Genomic DNA, 23,240 nt, shown 5'->3' on the forward strand with positions numbered 1-23,240 from the left:
CACGATGGCAACTCCCAGATGCGACCATGAGGATCTAATGTCTCCCCGTTCAGTACTTCAGTGCTAGCTCAGGTTGCACTGAATTCACCAAATTCCTTACACTCAAGAATAATCAGTATCTTACAGAATTCTGCACTCTCCAGTCTATGGACTTAAACTAAAAGAAAAGACAAAAGTCCCCTACACTGGCATTCAAGTGGGATGGCAATCAATGAGAGAACGTGTTTCTAGGTAAATGAGACAGGTCAGCCTGACAGAAGAAACAATCGCTTATCAAACTACTTATGGTTTCAAGAAGTGCTTCTTCTTCAAGAAGTCAAGCCCTAATGTGACGAAGTTGGTATAACTGATGGGCTGTGGTAAGCGTGGTTCAGACCAAGACCAATGAACAGAAAACAAGGCAGACATGGCAAAAACAGGAAATAATGGGAAAAGGTGAGGCTCTGGTTTGCCCTGAACTCTGAACGCCTAGTGCCTGTCTACAAGCGTCTTACTCTACTACATTTAATTTGGCTAGATTATCATCAGTTAAATAAAAGAAATAAATCTCCTCTTTGGTCACACATTACAAATTTGGAGTACCTCTAGCAAACACTCCTGACTGCTAAAGAAGAAAGAAACCTGCATTAGGAGTGAAGAGACCTAAATTCCAGTATCAGCTTGGCTACTAACCAACCATGCGGCCATTCAGAAGTCACATATCTGATCAAAATTCTATCCCTTCCAATTCCAACATTCTACAGTTCCCAGAGAGATCTGGGAGGCTGCAGTGAAGACACGGGACAAGGTGTACCGGGAAGAGGGAGAATGGTTAGCAGCCACGTAAGACTTCAGGTCCCTCGGGTAGGATGACACTGTCACACACAAAAGCCTTCCCAGTGCCACCTCCACACACGAATCAAGGAGCTCAGGCGGAGTGGTGGTGATGTACCTTTAGCTGCTGCAAAGCTCTGGCAATGACCGGCTGACTGGATGTCTGCTCCTGGCGGAGAGTCAGGAGTCCCTCGATGGACGGCTGGAAGGTTTTTCTCTGGCTGGTGAGCTGGGCCGACTGCATGACCACTAGTAAAAGATTATCCACCTGGGAGGAGAATCCAGCACAGGGCTTAAAAACAGACCCACCTCCTGCTTCCCGCTCTAGGTCAATCCCTAGCCCCAAAACAACGCCAACCTCGTCAGGGCGGCCAGGCCAGGAGCCCCGGGGTCAGAAAGGAGTTTGCGAGCACAGCTGCTCCCTGCGGTGGGAGCCGTGCGCTGCAGCGGGCACTGCCGTCTGAGGTCTCCGAACAACGCGGAAGAATCCCATGGAATCGTGCAGGCACAGCGTCTCTCAAACATCCTAGAACTGCGAGTGACTCAGACTCCTGCAGCAGTGTGCGTGTGTGCATGTGTGAGTGCATGTGTTCGTGTATGTGCGTATGTGTGTTGGAGCGGCCTGTGAAGCTGGAAAATGCAGGACTAAGAGAGGGTGAGATGAGTCGCCTTCCACGAGACAGACAAAATCGACACTTTGTTATCTTTTTCTTCTAAGTGACAGTCACTGCAGTATGTTGCATAGAAGTGTGGGTGATGTGATCAGAGTTATGTATAACGGTCATCTCAGAGTACCAAAACACACGTGTGCACGTGGTGCACACGCACACACACAGACCTGGAGGAGGGAAAGTGAGGCTGGAGGCACGGAACTGAAAGTGAAACACCGGACTGGGTCAGGACCCGGATGACAAAGTCTGACCATGGCAGTGGCTCTGGCTGCAGGGAAAGTGTCACTGACGGGAAACGCTTCAGGTGTGTTAGGGCTGGTGATGAGCAGGCAGGGTAAAAAGATGAGTCTATGTTAACTGTCACATTCTGGTTTCAACAACTGAGTGGCCAGAGCAGCATCTGGTGACACACTGAGCACAAGCGGAGAGATCGTGTGAAGTCAAGAGGACAGTAAGCCAGTGTGCTCAACGCTGGTCGGGCCCGTCTGTCGCCCATCTGAGGCGCACGAGCCCTCAGCACCACTGTCCCGAGGGGAACACAGACAACACGAGAGCCTTCCCACGGGTTTCAATCAATGAATTCTACAAATCACCATGGGATCCCTATTGGGTGGGTAGGTAGCATTGTAGCCTTTACTACAATGTTAACTAATAACAAGTAAACCAGAGTATGTGAAGAAGCAGAATTTTCGAATTGCAAATTAAATGAGGGAGAGAATTCCTTTTAGATCATGAGCATACAGATCACGGCTGAACTAAGGAAAGATATAGATTCCCAATAATCCAATACAATTTAACACACAGAATTTGAAGGAACGAACGTTTTAGTACAAGTTGTGTGTGATATAACATTTTTGGAACATTGAGGCGTATTTTGGGGAGGTCTACACTTGAGACGACTATGGCAGTTAAACCAATCACTCAGGAGCTGCTAACAACTTATTTTCCCTAAAAATATTTTCAGAAAGTAATCCTGCTTCAAGGTAGGGGTGGGAGGCGTGGACATGGGACTGGGAGTGGCACACCTGCATGCTTCTCAGGGTGTCAACAGTCTCCACCTGAGGCACGATTTTGACCGGCTGAGCTTCCCACGTGGCCCAGCTGTCTTCCGGACCCAGAGTGCGGTCACTGTGCTTGGTGAGCAGGAGATGGGCATCAATCAGGGCGTCATCTGACTCTTTCGAGCAATCCTTTCCTGCGGCTGCATTGAGGAACTGCAAAATAGTGCTCTTCTCCGTGGCAAGATTGCCTGGAACAAACACCTGCAAGTTTTCTAAGCCAGGAATCTGTACCTGCAGAAGAAATGATCCCACGTCTTAGACTGGGGAATGTCACATGTTATAAAAGTGTTATTTGAAATATACAGAACTAGACAAAGACAAGTGGGTGCGGGGAGCCAGTGCTGAGGACACTGCAGGGAGCCCCAGTCCCCTGTGACTGGAGCAGGACTGGGGCAGGCTGGGGCGGAGCACGGGAGTGCTGTGCGGGAGGCCTGGGAAGGCTTCTCCACTCACTGAGCGTCCTCTAACTGCTTTATTTTCAAGAAGCAAGAAAACACCCGTCAGGGGAGGAACGCCAGCCTAAAGCAGCTTGTCAGTGCTACTTTGTGATGCTTACGGAAGGTCACCTGACTAAGCAAAAAGGCAAAAAAAATTAGTACGGAGTCACTAATCATTTTTGGTGGGGACATCCTAAGAAGCCTTTTAAAGATCACTTTAACAAGGAGCACATACGTGACACTGTTGTGCAAATCACAGTAACTGCAGGGAGGATAAAACTGTGGGCCTGGGACCAAATTCCCAGGAACAATATCATACACAGAATTGTTGGGCCCCAAGAGGCTAAGATGGCGCCGGGTGGCCTTCTCTTCCGGATCGGGAACCCACATGACCGACCACAAAGGCGCCAAAGTGGCGGTTTCGGTTTCCCATCAGTTTCGTTTCCCGCGAGCCTCCACCCCCTGCAGGGCGTGTCTCTCCCAACTCCCGCCCACACGGCACATCCCCATTGGCCCCCACTTTGCTGACCTCACTTCCCTTCCCTCACCCCATATAAGCCGCTGCGCGTTCCGGGTTCGCGACACTCGCCATCCCGCTCAGCCCCTAGTGGGGGTCTCCGGCCGGCCGGCGACGTGCCCCACAACTGGTGCCCCGTGTGAGGAGTCTCTTCCACTGACGGGCCAATCGGTCAACGGGTGAGTGTACCCCCATAAGTTATGGGGCAGTCCTCTTCTAAAAACGACCCCCCCTGTTGAACCAAAGAGGTTCTACCCCTTGCTAGACCCCTTTGACGCGGCTCCTTGGCCCCCGGACCTCCAACCCGGATCTCTGGCTGAGGGCCCCCCTGCGCGCCCCCCTTCTACTAACCCCTTTATCCAACCGTCAGCACCTACCCCTCCGCCTCCATACTGCCCTCCTCCTTCGGAACACCACAACTTAAGAAGGCAGTTCTGGAGGATGGGCCTAATGCCCCCTGGACCGAAACCATCCTCCAAGGACTTGCATATTCTCCCTGTACGGCGGCAGACTGGCGCTCGCTGGCCAGGGCCGTACTTCCGGGCGCCCTGTATATAAAGTGGACTACCCTATACAAGGAGGAATGTCAACAAATTGCAGAAAGGAATGCCCGTGCCAATCCTGCCATCCCGATCACCATGGGAATGCTTACTGGAACGGATTGCCAATATGCCTCCGGTATTCAGCAGGCTGCCATTCCTCCCCCATACCAAGATCAGGTGCGAGCCGCGGGGCTCGCCGCCTGGAATAAACTCAAAGAAGGGCCTTCTGAGTCGCCCATCGCGGGGCTACATCAAAAGGCTAATGAGGACCTTCCCTCGTTTATCGACCGGGTGGAAAAATCCATCAAAAAGAAACTCCCCCCGGGGGACCTTAGGGACCATTTTCTAAAAATGGCAGTGTGGGAAGGTATGACCCGTGACCATAGAATGGCCTGTGCGGGCTTAAAAGAAAGGTCCATGGACTGCTGGGTTATTGCAACCAAAGACATTGGCTCTACATCACATCAAGCGAGAGCTATGGCCGCTGCCCTCAAGGAGCACCAGCAGGAGAGCCTTGAGACCCTCGTTTGCGCCATTCAGCAAACATCCCTGCAGTCCCGCCCCACGGACTCACCTCGTTTATGCTTTGGTTGTGGACAAGAGGGGCATTTCAAGAGAAACTGCCCACAGGGCCGTAAGCCCGTCCAGCCTCAATCTTCTGTCCTGCCACGGACCCCATGCCCTACATATCCCCCCTCTCTTCTAATGTCACCTGTCTTTGGACGCCCCCGTTGGCGGACAATGGCTCTAATATTGACCTCGGGGCTACTGACCCCAGCTACTGTGACCAAAACACCACAGTAAACAATACTCAACTCTGCCCCCCCAATGCCACTGTATTCGTCTGTGGGGACCAGGCATTCAGCTTCCTCCCCACTAATTGGACTGGCCTTTGTGCCTTAGCTTGGCTTCTGCCAGATCTCAACATTATTCCCAACAATCAGAGCCTTCCGATTCCTGCCTTCGATCGTCTCGGAGGGCGCTCCAAAAGAGCCATCCAGGCCATCCCCATCATGCTGGGATTAGGGATCACTGCGGGAGTTGCAACCGGCTCTGCCGGGATAGGTACCTCTCTCCACTACTATAACACATTATCCCGACAGATGATTAATGACTTGGGTGGAGACCATCCTTGACCTCCAAACATAGATGGACTCGCTGGCTGCGGTAGTCCTCCAAAACCGGCGAGGCTTAGATCTATTAACAGCCGAAAAGGGAGGCATAGGTTTGTTTTTACAGGAGGAATGTTGTTTCTTTGCCAACCGGTCGGGTATTGTACGAGACAAAATCAAGAAGCTACAGGAGGACCTAGAGAAGCGCCGCCACGCCCTGATGACCTCCCCCTTCTGGACAAGCTTTAATGGCTTACTTCCCTTTCTCCTCCCCCTCCTGGGGCCCATCCTAACCCTACTTCTCCTGCTGACCTTTGGCCCCTGTATTATCAATAAGATTGCCCAATTCGTCCAAAAAAGAGTGGAGGCCATTCAACTCATGAACGTCCATGTTCAATACCAGAGACTGGCCACCCGTGACAACGAGTCCTACGAGGGGCCCCATCAATAGTCTCACGACCTATGGCGGATGGGATTCCTTGCAGGAACAACCCACGCCAGGTCAGGGACCAAACCTCCATACAGGCATGATATTCAATGATGGGTAAGACCGGCGGGGGACGCAGAGCAACCTAAGACAGGGGGTACACCAGAGCAGTGTGATTCCCCAATGACGGGTAAGCCTGAAGGCCCGCCGCCGGCGACCCAAGACAGAAGTCATGCATACAAAAACAAAAGGGGGAGATGTTGGGCCCCAAGAGGCTAGGATGGCGCCGGGTGGCCTTCTCTTCCGGATCAGGAACCCACATGACCGACCACAAAGGCGCCAAAGTGGCGGTTTCGGTTTCCCATCAGTTTCGTTTCCCGTGAGCCTCCACCCCCTGCAGGGCGTGTCTCTCCCAACGCCCGCCCACACGGCACATCCCCATTGGCCCCCACTTTGCTGACCTCACTTCCCTTCCCTCACCCCATATAAGCCGCTGCCCTGCTCAATAAAGCCAGATCCTGCTTCGACAGACCTCCCGAGCCTGGTGTCGTTCCTCTGCGCGTTCCAGGTTCGCGACACTCGCCATCCCGCTCAGCCCCTAGTGGGGGTCTCCGGCCGGCCTGGCGACGCGCCCCACACAGAATCTAAGTACTAAGTCTCAAACAAACGGTAGCAAAGATGAGGACTCAGAAAGGGGCTCTAGTGATGAGTCGGGCACTGAAGGCCCAAGTCCCTGTAAAAACTCTGAAGTGTTTCAGAAAATGTGAGGGTAAAAACAAAAAAACGACTTAAAAATCAATTATTAGGGGTGCCTGGGTGGTTCAGTCAGTTAAGCATCTGCCTTTGGCTCAGGTATGGGATCAAGCCCCATATCGGGCTCCCTGCTCAGTGGAGAGTCGGCTTCCCCCTCTCTCTCTGTCCCGTCTCCCCAGGTACACACACCCACATGTGCATGCTCTCTTCCTCTCTCTCAAATAAATGAATAAAATCTTTTAAAAAATCAGTTATTTTGGGGCACCTGGGTGGCCCAGTGGGTTAAGCCTCTGCCTCCGACTCCGGTCATAATCTCAGGGTCCTGGGATCGAGCACCGCATCGGGCTCTCTGCTCAGCAAGGAGCCTGCTTCCTCCTCTTTCTCTCTCTCTCTCTGCCTGCCTCTCTGCCTACTTGTGATCTCTGTCTGTCAAATAAAGAAAATCTTAAAAAAAAAAAAAAAAAAGATTTTCTTTATTTGACAGAGAGAAAGACCGCGAGAGAGAGAACATAAGCATGAGGAGAGGGAGAGAGAGAAGCAGGCTTCCCACAGAGGAGGAAGCCCAACACCGGCCTCGATCCCTGGACCCTGGGACTGTGACCTGAGCAGAAGGCAGCCGCTTAACAACTGAGCCACCCAGGCATCCCAACTAATTTTAATACAGTATGAATAAATATTTGGCTACTTTACCTGCATTCTAATAGTAAGTTAGTAAATACAAAAAACTTTGTTTTTCTGATTATTTCATTGAAAAATTATGAGAAAGTCTTATTACTGGGATCAATATATAGCCAGCAAAGCCTAAAATATTTACTACACAGACCATGAAGAGAAGGTTTTCCCGTTTTAGAAAAAAACAAGAAAGGCATAATATTCCAATTATACCATTTTTAATACTTACCTTAACATACTGTTTTGATTTCAGAACGTCCAGAAGGTCTCTAACTGGGGCTGAAAATATGAACTCTGCTGCTATCTCCAGGTCCTAGGATCACAGTTACAAAGAAACTTCTTTAGGGTTAGCTTGTTAAAAAAAAAATAAGGCAAAAGAAAAATTTTTAAAAATAAATTGGGATAGTTAACTCACCTTTCTCAACATTTTAGCAAATCCAAGTGCTTTGGAGGCTCTTTCCCTAGCTTCGTGAAAGAGCTCCTTCAGTGCTCGACTAATCTCTATAACCGATCTCCTGCCAAGTTGATGAAAATCCAGTTAGAGTGCATTAGAGTACATTAAGAAATAGACAGCAATAAAGATGAAGCAAATTCTAAATCACACTAATAAAGAGTGAAGATCTGGATAAATGGGAGCAAGCAATTATTGAGAATGTACTTGAAATATTCAGAAGCTTGCTCTCTTGCAGTTTTCTAGAAAGTACTTGTATTCTTCAAATAAATAAGGCACACACAATAACCTTCAAATAACAGTAAGCTTAATTTTGGAAAGATTTCCTTACAACGATTTCTCAGAGTTTGAGAAAAAGTTCTTACATTGACTCCCAGCTCAGGATCTTACTAAAAAGGAATATATGCATGCCGTGGCGGGCTGGTGAACATTTAACAACCGGCTTCTCTCAAAGAACTGTCTTATATGGTGCTCTGGGACTCCTGTGTGTAAGCACGCCCATCACTGCTGCCTGCAGGCCACCAGTGTGCCAGCACGAGTGGCAACTGGGTTAGAGATGAGCGGGATCGCACCTCAGCTCGCTGGGGCCGGGAAGAGCCAGCCCCATCACCCACTGCACATTGCTCGGAAACAACCAGAGCACCATCAGAGCTGTTCTCTACTTCACCACCTCTGATCTCCAATTTTCCCTGCTTATTCAGAATTTTGAAAGTCACCGCGCTGGCTCTCAAAACTGCAGGACCTTCTAGAAACGGACTCATTCTGATTCTCGGCTCTTCAGCACTGTCCCAGGTTAAGAAGCTGTGTGAACGCTTCTTGCTTTAACCCTAGCACGATGACATCTCAGGTGTTCTGAACCCAAAATGTGTTTCTCATCCAATTTTGGATGATGAGAGCAACCATTTCAGCTCTAGAGAAGTCAGCTCCCCCTGAATGTTTCCTAAGTTTGAATCATACAATACAGCTAGTAATTGGTCACGGAAGAGCCGTATGGCTGACAATCCCACAGAAACAGCAACTGAACCTGATCCAACCTGAATACTATCTCATGACAGTGGAAGAAATGCAACAGATGTGTAAGGCATGGTTTCATGTATTCAAGCTTCAAGTCCAACAGAAGGAAGAAGCCATGCATAAAAACAGAAATGTGCCAAGTGCCAATTAAATGTAGTAGTGGACTGCTAAAAGGTGGGGGGAGACAGCAACATGAGTATTGAATTAGAGACATTCTAGGACAGAGGGATGAATTCACTCTACTCATTTGTAGTCAACTTACACTGTCTCTCCCTTTCTCTAAAGTCACTATTTTTGTTAGGCTAACTAAATTCTAAGTTCATCTTCCAAGAAAATTCCACAGAAAATCCTAAGCAAGCCCATGAAAAGATAAAACAGCAATAAATAGAAATCTTTAGGTCTCCTATGGAAATGCCTAAGGTCCAACATGCTTGGGTTGGAATGGGGCCCATTCTAGACTCATCGCCACAAGCAGAACTCCATGAAGGCACCTGATTTCGTCAGAGGCACTGCTGTCATCAGCGCTGGTCCAGAACTCCGCGCAGCTCTCCTGCAAGCCGACCTCTAAAAAACTTCCCGTCGACTTGAGCAGCATCCCCGCAATGTCACTAGGAAACAAGGACACAAAAGTAAACCAGGGAAGAAAAACTGTCCTTGCGTAATTCTTGAAAAAGACAGTGAAAGGGTCACCTACTGTTTTAATAGTTTAAAAATCAACAACAGTAAGAATTTTCCTCTACATAAAATCATGATGCATGTGAAAAAGAGGAACTCTCCCATTTATGGACAAGTATCTATATTTGTTCTATTTCATAAACCTTAAAACCTTAAATTATATTCAGAGCAGCTATATAATTATTGTAAAAGTGTAGTTCTCATCTTAAATGTCCAAAATGGTATAAGTCTTGAATACATATCTAAAGCAAGCTGTTTTTAAAAGCTTAATAAACTAAATGACAGCACAAGAAAAACAAAGTGAATTTCTTAAATGCACCTGTTTTTACAAATTTCCCTCACAATTCGCTTTCCATCGTCCATCAACGTGAAATATTGCCTACAGTCGATGCTTCTCATCGAGTACACAATCTAAATGCTAGGATTAAAATGTGAGCCCAAGTGTATGAAACAAAACTGAATCCGTATAGTAAAGATTCACCAGCAGCTTCCTGACCTCTTCACTCAAGGAAAGGAACTCCTAGCTAGTAAAAGACACTGAACCAGGGTCAAAGGACTCATCAGAGGAGACCGAACCCAGGCGCAGGCCTGGCTGCACCGGGCCCGCAGGCAATGCAGAGCGGAAGCCGGACAACAGCAGTGGGAAGGGGAGCTCGGTCAGGAAGGGAATGGAGGAGGGGAAGGAAAGTCCAGGAAGAAGAATGAATATGAGCAAAAGGCGTGACGCTGTGTTAAGCAAGAGACCCGCTGTAAAAAGAAACTGCACAATGTGAAAGGAGCACAGAGGTGGCTGAGTAAAAAGACTTGAGAAGTAAGTCCGAGAGTAAGACTGAGAAAGTCCACTGGGGCCACACGGGAAGGCCTCGTGTGTCATGCTAACTCGACCTTTGTTTGGTGGGCAAAGAGGCTGGGCTTTAAAAGTAACCCGGTGGGAAAGTGACCCGATTACAAACCCACTGTCAAGAACAACAGTATACAAGAATATCCACGACGGGTTTACCCCACAAACACTGAGCATCGGTTATGTACTAAGTAGCAGGGAGCAGAACAGATAAAAAATCCCTCCAGTGGGGGCGCCTGGGTAGCTCAGTGGGTTAAAGCCTCTGCCTTCGGCTCAGGTCATGATCCCAGAATCCTGGGATCGAGCCCTGCATCGGGCTCTCTGCTCAAGAGGGAGCCTGCTTCCCCCTCTCTCTCTGCCTGCCTCTCTGCCTACTTGGGATCTCTCCCTCTGTCAAATAAATAAAATCTTAAAAAAAAAAAAATCCCTCCAGTGAATAGAGAATAAAACAAGAAATAAAAAAGAAAAAGATATAGTTCAGATACTGTTAAGTGCTACGGAGAGAAATAAACCAGGGCAGGGAACTCAGAAATGCTCGTGAGAAGGAACTGCCACATCAAATATGGGGAAGATGACATTAAGACAAAGACCCAAAGGGAGTACAAAATGGGTCATGAAAGAAAGCATGGGAAGAGCAGGCCATGGACAGGGAGCACCAAGTGCAAAGGGCCCGAGGCAGGAGCACGCCCCACCCGGGAACACGATCCCCAGGGGAGTCAGGGAGGGGAGGACGACAGTGGCCCGGAGACAGGGCGGACTGTGCCCCGCCGGAGGAGTCGCGTTCACTCCCACTCTCACCAAGGAAGCAGGGAAGCCAGGAGTCTTTGGAACAGAGGGGGAAATGGTCTGAGGTGCTGTGAGCAAGACCCCTGGCTGTAGTGCTGAGAGCGGACCAAAGGGACGAAGAGCTGAGCACAGAGACTCCTGGAGAGCGCCCGCAGTCACGTGAGAAGGAACAGCCTGGCAAGAGTGGCAACGGGAAGTGGTGGAAGTGGTGTGGAGGGGTCAGATTCTGGATCTTTCCTGAAGGATCGGCGGTAGCGAGTGAGACAGAGAGAGCAGTCAGGGATGGCAGGGAGACTGATGGAACCTGAGCGAAACAGCACGTAAAGGAGATGGGCGTCGTGATGACACTACAGGCTTGGCCCAGCGAGGACCATGGCCTGAACCAGGCCCTCAGCGGGGCCTGGAAAGCCTGTGAGCTGCTCGGAGCAAGGCTGGGGCAGGCCAAGGCCAGAGCCCCCACCGCACAGACCTGAGGGCGGAGCAACAGAAACAAGGAAACTGACAGGAGGAAATAGGGACGCAGCGAAATCCCAGCACCTGCGTCTGCAGCACAAACAGTGACCTTTCAAACGATCTCTTCTGCAGGCGGCCCAGCCTGGGGCCAGAAAGTGCATACGGAAGAAAGGGCAGGCTGGGCCAGAAAGTGCACACGGAAGAAAGGGCAGGCTGGGCCAGAAAGTGCACACGGAAGAAAGGGCAGGCCGAGCCAAATGACAGGAGACGGAGAGAAGGCGAGATGCCGCACTGGGCAGGGAAGGCCCCCCCTCAGAGGACTGACTCTGGGAAGCGACCTGGACTGGAAAGGCACATGCCCAGGGAGTCCCTGAAGGGCTGGAGAGCTCTGGAAAGGAGCAAGCTGGTGGCTCGCTGGAAACACAGGCGGACAGGATGTGAGGAGGATGTGAACAGAACAGACGGGGAGGGCAGAAGGGGGAGCCGAGGTCCTGAGCAGGGCACAGAGATGGCGGAGTCCAGGACACTGTGCCACTGCGGTGGGAAGAGAGCCGGGCGAGCCGAGGCCCTGGAGGACAGACAGCGGGGAGGGGAAACTACTCCAGGCGGGGTGCCAGGGATGCACAGAAAGGAGACAGCAGCACTACAGTGGCAGACGAGGCGGCACACACTGACAACGGCTGAGTCTAGAGCCGAGGGGTCCGGCAGTGGGGAGGGGCCCCCTGCAGGGGCCACTGAGGTGCACCCTACCATCAGCCGTCCACTCCTGGACAAGAGACGTTCCATTTCCAAACACACACCTGCAACCACACCCTACTCCCTCAGGGTTTTCCTCTGTTTACATGTCTAACCTGTGCCTTATAAGGAGATTCTGTGTTGACTAGAACATCCTAGAACAGTCTCGGGAAATGCATACCTTGGGTTCCCTGTGTCCCCACAGAGACTGATGCACGCAGATCTACAGTCCTGTGCTACTCTTCAGAGGCCTAAGAGGGTTTGCGCGAAGGCAGGGTTCCTCAACTTCAAAACTGACACTTTGGGTGGAATATGCTTGGTTTGGAGGGCTCCGCCATGCACTGCACGATGTTTAGCCGTGTCCGCGGCCTCTAATCAGTCCGACCTTCCATCACCACAGTCGAAACTGTTTCCAGATGTTGCGAAATGTCCCCATGGGGCAACCCGCCCCCAGCTGAGCATCCCCACTTGAAGGAACCCAAAACCCAGGGAAGAGGCGCACGCGCGCGCGCGCACACACACCCCCCCCCACACACAGGACTGGTTGTCACGTGCACGTAACTGAACAGGCAAACAGGCCAGCAGGCACACGCAGGAGCACAAGGGTTCCTACCAGAAAAGCTTTCCAGCCTGTGCTTCTCCTCCCCGGATGTAATGGGTTATTTCTTTGGTGAAATTCCATTCTTCTTCTAACAGGTTTTTTAGACTATGGGATGCTTGAGGTAACTGCTGCAGCATTTGGATCCAGCTTCTCATGTAATCAAAATACACCTTAAAATACAAAAACGTAAAGGAGATACTTGAGAATGGAACTCAGCAGCCCCCGACTTCCACCTCTGTTAACCTGGAAGCTACGGATCAGAAGAGCTGGGTGAGAAGGCCGCCAAGCATGGAGCACGGAGAGAAGCGAGACTCTTCGCCGCAGAACTGACGTCTAAACGGGGATGCCTCTTAACGGCACAGCACAACTCCCCGGCAGCTCGGCACATTATTTTCGATCTCTACAGATCACAACAAAATAAAATGTTCACAATCTACACAGAAGTAAAAAAAAAAGAATCGAAATAATAGCACCCCAAAACGTTCATTATTAATATATTGTGAACATTATTCCTTTAAGAGGTTGGGATTATTCCTTAACTCCTTATTTTAACGTTAGGCAGTATCTTCTGTGTTGAGAGGGAATGAACACACTTTTCACCATCCTTTCCTGACACCCAGATTTCTACGACAGTGTTTTTTCAAGATTTATGACATATAAATTATGATTTCTAAAAATACTCCTTATTTTGATGTATCCACTGCGTCCTGGGGTTTCTCTCCACCAGCTTTTCTCGAGGCAGGGTCACAGCTGCTGGATCACAAACCCTCGCTGCCGCTGGATTCGTCTACCAAAAGGACACCTCGCTGAGCATGCAGCACCTTAGCCCCACACTCCCTGTCTCGGGACGCTGACGGTGTCACTCTTCCACCGCCTTCGGACGCTGCGTGCTGTTCGAATGACGAGCCCTGACGCCGGCCTCATCTCCTGCCGCCCTGCTTCCCTCCCACCCGAAGCTGCCTTGCTTCTCCTCTGCCCAAAGGCTCCCAGGGCTCTGTTTTTAGTCTCAGACCACAGTTATCTCACCAGGCTACCTCTCCGAGTTTGCTGGAATGAACGCTTTCTGAAATCCAGTACTAATCTTCAGTAGGCAATTTCAGGTCTTTAAGAAAACAGTCTTCTGTTGGTCTTCTGGGCCTCCAGTAGCCACTGTGCAGTGGGAATCCGCAGTCCGGGGTTCCTTATGAACACTTCGGAACGCCGGTGTCTGTACACGTGGAACCTACAATTTATGGGTCTACCACCATCTTCGCCGAATAAAATAAATCTCTTCAATATGAGACCAGGACCCTCCTCTGGCTTCTCGGAGTGCTGCTTCCCCTCCCTGGCCTCCCTGAAATCTGGCTGTCTCCCGAGGATGACCCTTGTCTCGTACAGGCCACGAGGCGCCCGTATGACCACGGGCTTCACGGCCTGCTAGCAGCTGGCATCCTCCTGGGCACCACGGTGCCTTTTGAACCACTGCTCTTGCGGTCTTATTTAAAACCAAAACAAAAGAAATACCTGGCCCTCTAAGATTTACGTCGCCAGATACACCACTGAACCCGTTCCGCATACTGTCACCTCCTGACCGCCAGCTGCCCGTCCTCCTTCGTCACACACCGACACCTCACCTCGTCTTCTCTCCGCCCCAGGCTCGGCCGCCACGCTGGGCTTCACCCCAGACCTGTCCCTACAGAATCCCCTCCAGGCCTCAAGTCATCAATCCAAACAGCTTGCCTCTGCACCCTCCTCTCGTCCCCACAGGCTTCTGTCCAACCATCACCTCTGCGACTGTTCTCTGATTTAAGCCTCACTTGAACTCCAGGCCGCAGGTTTCTCTCTCCAGGTCACAACCCCCTGCTCCACCCCCTTCCTCCTTATTCAGCTTAGAAGCCACGCGGTCACCCTTCCCACGCCCTGCTGCTGCCACCCCCCACGCCACCACCTCGCCCATTCTTTTCAGCTCCCTGCCTGCCAAACCCCCAGCACGATGAGCCTGACGAGCCCATGCCCCAGGGCCACACTCAGGAAGCTGAGGACACGCGTGTCACGGGTCGGAGCAGCCACTGCTCTCCACGTCACAGTCGCAACCACAGGCGTACGATTCTGGTAATATTTACGTCCCCTCCACCCACTCTCCTCCTCCCTACAAGCACACTTCGACACCCCCCCCCGTTGTTCTCAAAGAGCCGGTGCCCACCCTCACCATGTCACCCCTCCTAGCGAAGGGGAAAAGGCCTGAGATGGAAACCCCTCATGTTCTCGATACCAAAAACGCACAGTCACGTGTGACACGCCGTCCTCTCCTTCCTAGCAGCAGCCGAGCGAAGCTTCCTCCCGATCTCAACACTTGTGTTTGGAGACTCACCTCCTCACGGCACGGGGGGAACCGCGCACTAGCGATTTCCCTCTTCTCTGATATGCACGTAATTCTGTTCATTTCTGTCCCTTAACAAAATCAGTCCCAAAGGCTTTCACATGGTCTCTGGAAACGTCAATTTAAAAACTCTCCCTGGACCCGCAGCCTTCGCTACGAACCCCACTGCACGAGCCAGGCCTCGCGGGAGCCCCGCTGCGCGCGGCCTAGCCCTCCCTCCTGCTCTTCTGCAACTGCCACGTCTTGTTCATCAGTGTCACATTTTCATTCCTCTTCAGTTCTTTTTATGTCGCTTCCTTCGATCGTGGCATGTTCCTACATCTCTATCGTGTTTACTGCCTTGGTTCTTTTGAAGGCCAGGCCCAGAGAAATGAGCTAAGACAGTGGACAGCTTCAATATGGCTTGTTGCCTCAAGCGAACGCTCACCAAGGTACGTCCCCAGACCTGCACACAGTCAGGGTGACGATGTCACACAAAGTAAATCCCCCGAAGTCACAGAGATTCCACATGGCGACCTGCTGACCTCCGCTTCCCCTCCCCCCGGGAAGCTCACACTCCTCCTCAGCCAGCAGGATATGCTCCCGCGGCTCTGGAAGTGTCTCCACTTCTGCTCCCCTGTCTCGCAGATCTGCCCCTGACAAGTCCTCCATGGCGACTCCTCCTGCTTCTCTCCTGACCATTCACAGCCCGGATATCCCAGCTCTAATGAATCCCTGGCTGGGCTAGGAAATATACAGAGTTTGGGCCAACCCTCATTTTAGCCCAAATTTCAAGGCAAATAGAGTTTTCTGGAGGTAAGGAGAGGAGAGCAGTGTGGTCAATCTCCTCCTTTACTAAGCACGGAATTTCATTCATTACTCTTCATTCTTTTTGATGTTTTTTGGTGAGGCTCCAGAGCAGGGTGCTGTGGCACCCAGGATGTGACTGATCATTCAAAGGCCATTCTCTCCCTCCTTCCTAACGAAAACACCAATTTTGTTTGGGTTCCCCCAGTTTTCAAAATACGCACCTGCCATTAGCCACTGAGCATACTTTGAGACACAATTTTAAAATCACTGCTAACTTCTAGCTCTTCATCTGTGAAATTATGGAGATTAAGGCAGATCTTGCCCCACATGGCTCATTGGCAGCAAAACCAAGACTAAATCCTAAGCACTTGCGGCTCTAAGGAGTAACTTCCTTCCCTACACTTCAGATGACCCACAAGTTCACCACCGACACTGAAGCTGAAGGACCTGGAGGGCACAGTTCACCTGCCTCATTCTTCTCCCTCCTGCCCCAGTGACCGCATGCAAAGGGGTGCTGTGCGTGCCGTTGTAAAACCACCAAAGACAGTTCAGAAAGCAAAGCATTTTCTGGCTTTTTAAACTCCTACTTTAACCAACCACTGACAGAGAGAGAAAAAATTTGCTTTTGTTTTTTACCATGACTTTTCAATGGTAAGGACTTTTCTAACCTAAGAAATAAATAGTATTTCAAAATGTAGCCACATTTTCCACACTTTGATCTTTTATGGGTGCTCCCGCAAACACGCAGGAAATAATTTCAAACTCAAAACTATTTCTTGTGCTATGCCAGATACTGAACGTCCCCTTCGTGCCCTCATTCTTCTTTCTGTCCTTCCACGACAGAGTCTGGGGAGCTAAGTATTTGCATCCCCAGCCTCCACGACAGTCAAGAGGCAGGCACCAGGTTTGGCTAACGCGACACGGGGGAACTCTGTCAGCAGTGGCTCCCGAGAGAGCACCACCGCTCTGGACCGAGCCGACAAGGATACTTTCTCCCTTCTGCTCTTTTCCTTTCCTCTAGCCTAGAAAGTGGGGGTGACATCCGGGTGTGCTGGAGCCATCCCAAGACAGGATAAGTGAAAGGTCACACAAAACAGGTCTTTAAAGCATTCCAAACACAATATACCCTTAAGCACTGTCATTTTTACTTTGTGTCACTGACCTGTCACATGGCAGGACCACCCGTGCATATACTCTTGTGCCTCCAGCCTGTCGTTACAGACTAACACGCTGCGGGGCACTGCGGAAGACAAGGGCACCTCGGGCCACTTGGAGCCCTGGCTTACAAAGCTTCCGGGCTAGCTGAGGAAGCTTCGAGCAGAGCAGCAGACCACTGAGCACCAAGAGCACAGCCCCGATTACAGCTGCCATGAGAGTACGGGGAGGGTAAATGTACATTAAAGGCTGAAGCTGCCAGATAAAGCTTTCGAGAGAAAAGTAAAACTTCCAAGTAAGTCTGAAGTGGACAGGTGAGGCAACGGGACATGTCTACCGGGAAGGACTAATAGGAGCCAAAGGACAGAGGCTGGAAAGCACCAGGCAGTACACCACCTGTGGTGTGAGAAGCCCGGGGAGCTCCTCTTGGGAAGAAATCAAAGCCAGCCTGCTCCCGCTAGATCCCGTATTTACAGTTCCCCGGATGTGCGTGGTTCCTCCGCTAACTCTTGACTCAGCTAAGAGCTCCCAGATGTCCCCAGGCTAGCTGAGAGGACCCGTCTCCAAGTTGTCCCTGCACCTCAGCAGGATTCCACCCTGGCACTCAGGGTGCAAGTACCCCCCATGCCCAGGTCCCAGCAGACCACAAGCCTCTTACTGTCCACTCCGGCCTCCCCAGCCCTAGCACGGGCAGCAACACAGAAATGGCTGATGCCAGACAGCGTGATACAACAGAACCAGACTATGATTCCATTTCTGGGCCATTCTGCTGTAAGATGAAGACTCTTACGTTAAACAGTGAACTGAGTTAAGCTTCATCAAAAATTCTAACGCAAAAACCACTGAGGATTCGTTAAAATGCGGATTTAGGTGAAACAAATTTAATCCAATATGAGATGACAAGGTCAGGTTGGTCACGCTGCCCCCGTGTTCACTCTCACGTGCTTGCGCTCTGCTCTCTCTCACACACATTCACACCCCCCGGGGGTCTCACCATCAGCATTTTATGCAGGTCCTCCTCGAAGGCGTCCATGTTGCAGTCCGTCCCGTCCAGCTGGTCGAGCACCTCGTGCAGCATGAACTGGTAGTACTGCTTCATCAGCAGGCCGCCCTTGAGCACCTCTTTACACTCCCTCGCCAGCTGCGGGGCACAAAGTCTGTCACCGCGCGCACCCTCAGCGCACCCCCTCCTCAGCCTCGCAACCTCCGAAAGCCCTAACACGCTCTCCAAGTCCTTATCAGTTCCGTTTAGGTAACTACCTTAGTTGTCTCAATTAAGAACTGAACACTGAAAAGAAAAGCAGTTAATATAGCATGAATACACAGAGAAGCTATCATACGGGCAAACACCAATTTGTGAAAACCTATGACCCCACAAGTACATCTGTGTAGAAAATAAAGCAGAGAAAAAGATCTACTTTTGTACTAGTTTGCATTCTATAAGACAAGGGTAGGAGAGAAAAATCCCCTAACAAAACTGATGATTTTTGTCTGAAAACATAATAGGGATTCAAATTTACATACATGCCACAGAGCATGACCATCTTTGTAATAATTCAGCATAGCAACTACTATGATTTGTGACCTTTACCATCAAAAGCCTCTAATCACCACCAAACCTAGGATCGATGTGTTTAAATGAGATGGAAGCCAAGGGAAAACAAATCTAAACAAAGAGCTGAGTGCCAGCATGGGCAGGCCCAGCAGGAAATGCTGGAAAGGAGTGGGAGGCTGACATGGGATGACTGCCCTTTAAGTGTTTTCATCATAACAGTTATCATGTATTATCATAATATTATTTAAAATGATAGGGATAAATAAATTATGATGAACCTATATAACAGAGCACTCCTGCAGACATTAAAATCTTATTTTTAAAAAATATTTAAGGGCAAAAATTCATATATATATATTTTTTTTCTTTGACTTCTGTAAAAAAAACAGATGGAGAAAAATATACCAAAATAATTACAGTGGTTATCTCTGAGCGGCAGCATAATAGGATAATTTTCATTTATGTCTATATCATTTTCTGTTCTTTTCAAATATTCTAAAATAAATATGGATTGTTTTTATAAACATAATTTCTCCCTTAAAAGGTTCTAAAAATAATTACCCTCATAAGAGAGCCATGGCTAGAGTTAAATTTATTAAAAGCTGTTCTGTTCAGATGTAAATTTCTCTGTTAAAGATGTCACTTAGGGGTGCCTGGGAGGCTCAGTGGGTTAAGCCTCTGCCTTAGGCTCAGGTCCTGATCTCAGGGTCCTGGGATCACCCCCGCATAGGGCTCTCTGCTTAGCAGGGAGGCTGCTTCCCTCTCTCTCCGCCCGTCTCTCTGCCTACTTGTAATTTCCCTCTTCAAATAAATAAATAAAATCTTTAAAAAAAAAAGATGTCACTTAGGTGACATTCACTTATAACCGAATCTATGAATGATCTTAGCCAAAATTTGTTTTATTTTGATCCTAGTAATGCTACATTCATCTATGTATTGTTTTTATTTTTAAAAAAATTTTAACATAAAGTGCTGTTTCATCCTCACAATAGCCCCATCAGCAAAAGGTAAACTCTGCCTTGTCTTACCAGGTTACATTCCTGAAGTATTCCTTCTGTGAGAAAGGGAAGTATTTTACCCAAACTTACTAAATTACCACTGCAGTCAAGTGGCCAAGTGAGAAGCACGGCCAGTGGGGATGGCAGGACAGGAGCCGGCAGCAAGGTGCTGAGCAGCAGAGCGAGTGAGAAAGCAGCGCTCTGGTGGGTGCCAGACGGAAACTTGAAGTGAGGACAATGAAGTGCGCGAGTCACCCCCTCCCAGCTAAACCTATTCTGGGCCTATCATATGGCCTGTGCTTGTCCCCAGATGCCATCGGTCGTCACCAATGAGCTCCTAGCCCTTCCATCATGAGGGGATGGACATGCACAATCGACAAAAACATACCTTTCTCTTTCTTTTCTTTTCTTTTGTTTTTTGTCAAAATCTGACATGTTTATTCTGCATAGTGGATATGGTAATATCATAAAACAAACATTCTGCAGCATTCACTGAGCTAGATACAATAGCTTCCAGTCATTCCTGTTACCTCTGGAGTATCAAACTCCCTAGAGAATCCCATCCAAAATGAATGAAAACAAGAAAGCAGCAGCTGTCATTACTATTTAAACCATGCAACTGTCTAAGCAAACAAAAAGTCCAAACATCTCCCCACTGCATACTCTAAAGACATTTATCTGTTTCCACACAGCTTAAATAGAACAAAAAATAAATAAATTTAAGGAACTTAAACTACTTCTAACAAGTGAATTTTAAGATTCCAGCCTCCAAAGACCGATGTTTACAGACTGTGTCACTTCATCACCATACTTTTATATCCTTTTGGAATAAGGAAGAGATGGCAGAAAGGTTGAGCAACAATCTTATCTCTAAGGACTCCACACAAAGCACATTTTCATTATTTGCAACAATTAAAAAAAAAAACCCTCAATCCAAAATAAAAACTATAAGCCTGCAGAATAGCACAGTAATCACTAAATATTTTTAAGGAGTGCTTGAAACAGACCTGCTTAATACTCAAGAGAGACGGTTCCCCAGCTGGTCTCTGTTCCAATCTTAACTTCAGACACTCGTGTATCACATTCAGAAGGACTCGACAGAGCACCAGGAAGGCAGGCTCGAAGGAGGGTAAGTCCATGGACTTCAGCTCATCCCACGACACAGTGCTACACTTCTGCTCCGAGGAAGGTGGCTTCCTGGATAACTGCACATAATCGGAACCCCACATAGGGTGTGGAAATTCGGAAAACTAGAACAAAAATTCAACAGAAGTTAAGAGAGCATACGAAACCACATCCTAAGGCTGCGGTTATCAACTATTATTCTCTATAGTTTGCAGACGATCTACAAAATCACAATTTTGCAGGAAAATATTCTTCAGAATAATTCAACATTTTCAACACAGACCCAAGAAGTTCTAAAAGTAATAAGAAATCATAACAAGGACACCAAATTATAATGTTTTTCTCAAAACATCATAGCAGAAAAAGAATCAAGTTCATCATTTGCATCAAACATTTTATCATCATACTTAAAATGATTAGAACACTTTATTTTTTAGGTTATATACATTACTAGCCATAACTATCTTCAGACTGAGAAAACCAGAAATTATTGAAATTGGAGAAAAGATTACAAAACCAGGGAGCTGTTTATATAAATACAAAAATTACTTGGTGCAACCAAACTCTTCTAGTCCGTTGCTCTCCTGAGCTACACCAAATGATGCTGATAGAAAAAAATTCATAAAATTGACCTGTGTGGTCCCACTCAAGTATCTGTTATTCAATGTTCCCAGGAATCCCAGGGTTGCCCATCCCTCCTTACAGTTACCCTCTTCAAATGCCTTAGACTTTTCCTTATAGGACAGGGGATGTGGAGCTTTCCCCACTGTCCTTAGACCCCTGGCAACATCATCCTGACCAATCACAGCCAAAGACCTTCCCTTCTCTTTTTATTGAGAAAATAGAGGCCAACAAATTCGAAAACCTCAACTTCTCGTCAAATTTTTTTTTAAAGATTTTATCTATCCATCCCAGAGAGAGAGATTGAGAGAGAGGAAGAGAGCGAGCAGGGGGAGGGACAAGCAGACTCAGCACTGTGGGCGGAGTCCGACACAGAGCTTGATCTCAGGACCCTGACATCATGACCTGAGCCAAAACCAGGAGTCGGACGCTTAACCAACTGAGCCATCCAGATGCCCTTCAAAATCTCTTCGGTTTAAAACATCACCAATTGTAGCTATTCTGCCTCCATGTCATTCCTATCTATGCTCCCTCTCATGGAGTGAATTCTTAATTGGTCTCCTCTGCTCACATCCTTTTATGCTCAACACATACTTCTGCATTTAAATTAATACATACTTCAGTTTCCCACAGCAGCCAGGAATTTTTTAAATGATACATCATTTTTAAAATGTGGTCAATGTGGTTAGGGTTAAGACATGTCTGTTTAAAAGCTTTAGGCAATAATAAACGCTTGTTTTCCTCTGGTGTACAGAATGATCTCAGGTCAAAGGCTTCTTCAAAGCTCTACAAAATTCTGCAAACTTTCTCTGATAAAATTCTAAAGAGTTTTTTTTTTTTTTTTGCATTCTCTAGAGTTCCAGCCTGTTCACTCATCTGCTACAGGCTCACTGGGAAAGAGAACAATCCCTACTTGTCCATCGTGCAAAACAACACTGCGTGGGAGACCCAACAGCCAGACCCACACTGCCGCGGAGGAAATGTGTTCCCACTGGTGGTGCCCGGTGGGTCAATCTGTGTCCAGTGAGGAACAGACATTAAAAAACTACTAAGAAGCACTGAAGAGGAAACAGCAGTTTTAACTAAGGGAACCAAGGCGAAGCATCGAAACAGCGACACTCATTAATGGAGGAAACAGGAGAGATCCGTAAAATACTCTACTGCACAATCGCACTGAAGTCCTCCGGAAAACATTTAACAAACCAAGATTCCCAAAACAAGTTCAATAAAGCCAGTGAAAACTGAATGAATGTGGTAAAAATTAATAGCTTAGACATTAACTACAGGAATTATTACCACAACAAAGAGCGAAAGAAAAAGGAATGGAAGTTTTGAGTGAAAAATAGAGACATGGAAGTCAGATCTAGGAGCTACACAGGAAGATAAAACAGGAGGGCAGAAAGAACAGGAGGAGGAGCTGGAGGAGAGCTTTTTGCACAGTCAAGAAACCACTAATATGCGAAGAAGAAAGAAGATACCTCTTTGGACAGGGAAGAACTCAAAGTACAATTCATTTATCTTCACTGAAGAACTTCACTAAAAACTACTGAGGAAGTACAGTAGGGTCTGGTCAAATGAAAATTAAATCAGAATAAAGATCCCAAGACAAAAATACCCAAAGAAGTGAAAAGCCATGAAATTAGCAGAAGTTATACAGGCAGATACAACTCCATGATGATAACTTGGTGGAAGATTATAATCAAGTTCTAGAAAGGAGTATTTTTTTTTAAGCATACTATAAGGAAAAAATCCAAGTATTAATATCCCAATTATTTCAATAAAACACAAGAAGAGAGGAAGGAGCAATAAAGTACAAGAATGGCATCATTTGCTACTATTTCATCTGTTTATTATTATTTCCAGTGGGAAACACAGGATTAAATATGGTATAAAATCTGTGATCAACTCAGGAAAACTGGCCTGACTCAATAATCAAGACATCAATAAAAACCTAAGTACAATCATAACCCCGCTGGCACTTTGGGGAGGTTAATAAATTCATTCAATGAAATTAATGTGGAAGAAAGTAACATGCAAAAGTAAAAACAGCCCAGAAATTTTTTAAAAGAATAAAAGG

At 48.1% G+C, this 23,240-nt stretch overlaps 1 protein-coding gene across 5 annotated transcripts in view; it reads right to left on the bottom strand.

Moving 5' to 3' along the window:
• The window catches only part of MAP3K4 (mitogen-activated protein kinase kinase kinase 4), a 114,331-nt gene that overhangs the window by 26,045 nt on the left and 65,046 nt on the right, over nt 1-23,240 (bottom strand). For all 5 annotated transcript variants that reach the window (XM_059176605.1, XM_059176603.1, XM_059176604.1 and 2 more), the window contains exons 4-11: nt 20,425-20,667; nt 17,859-18,005; nt 12,574-12,731; nt 8,962-9,078; nt 7,421-7,520; nt 7,235-7,318; nt 2,510-2,776; nt 932-1,081 (exon numbers count right to left, since the gene is read on the bottom strand). In XM_059176605.1, the coding sequence (XP_059032588.1) occupies nt 932-1,081; nt 2,510-2,776; nt 7,235-7,318; nt 7,421-7,520; nt 8,962-9,078; nt 12,574-12,731; nt 17,859-18,005; nt 20,425-20,667 (1,266 nt within the window). The remainder of the gene's footprint in view (nt 1-931; nt 1,082-2,509; nt 2,777-7,234; nt 7,319-7,420; nt 7,521-8,961; nt 9,079-12,573; nt 12,732-17,858; nt 18,006-20,424; nt 20,668-23,240) is intronic.

Source organism: Mustela lutreola, chromosome 6, assembly GCF_030435805.1.
Source record: "Mustela lutreola isolate mMusLut2 chromosome 6, mMusLut2.pri, whole genome shotgun sequence".
Taxonomy (NCBI): domain Eukaryota; kingdom Metazoa; phylum Chordata; class Mammalia; order Carnivora; family Mustelidae; genus Mustela; species Mustela lutreola.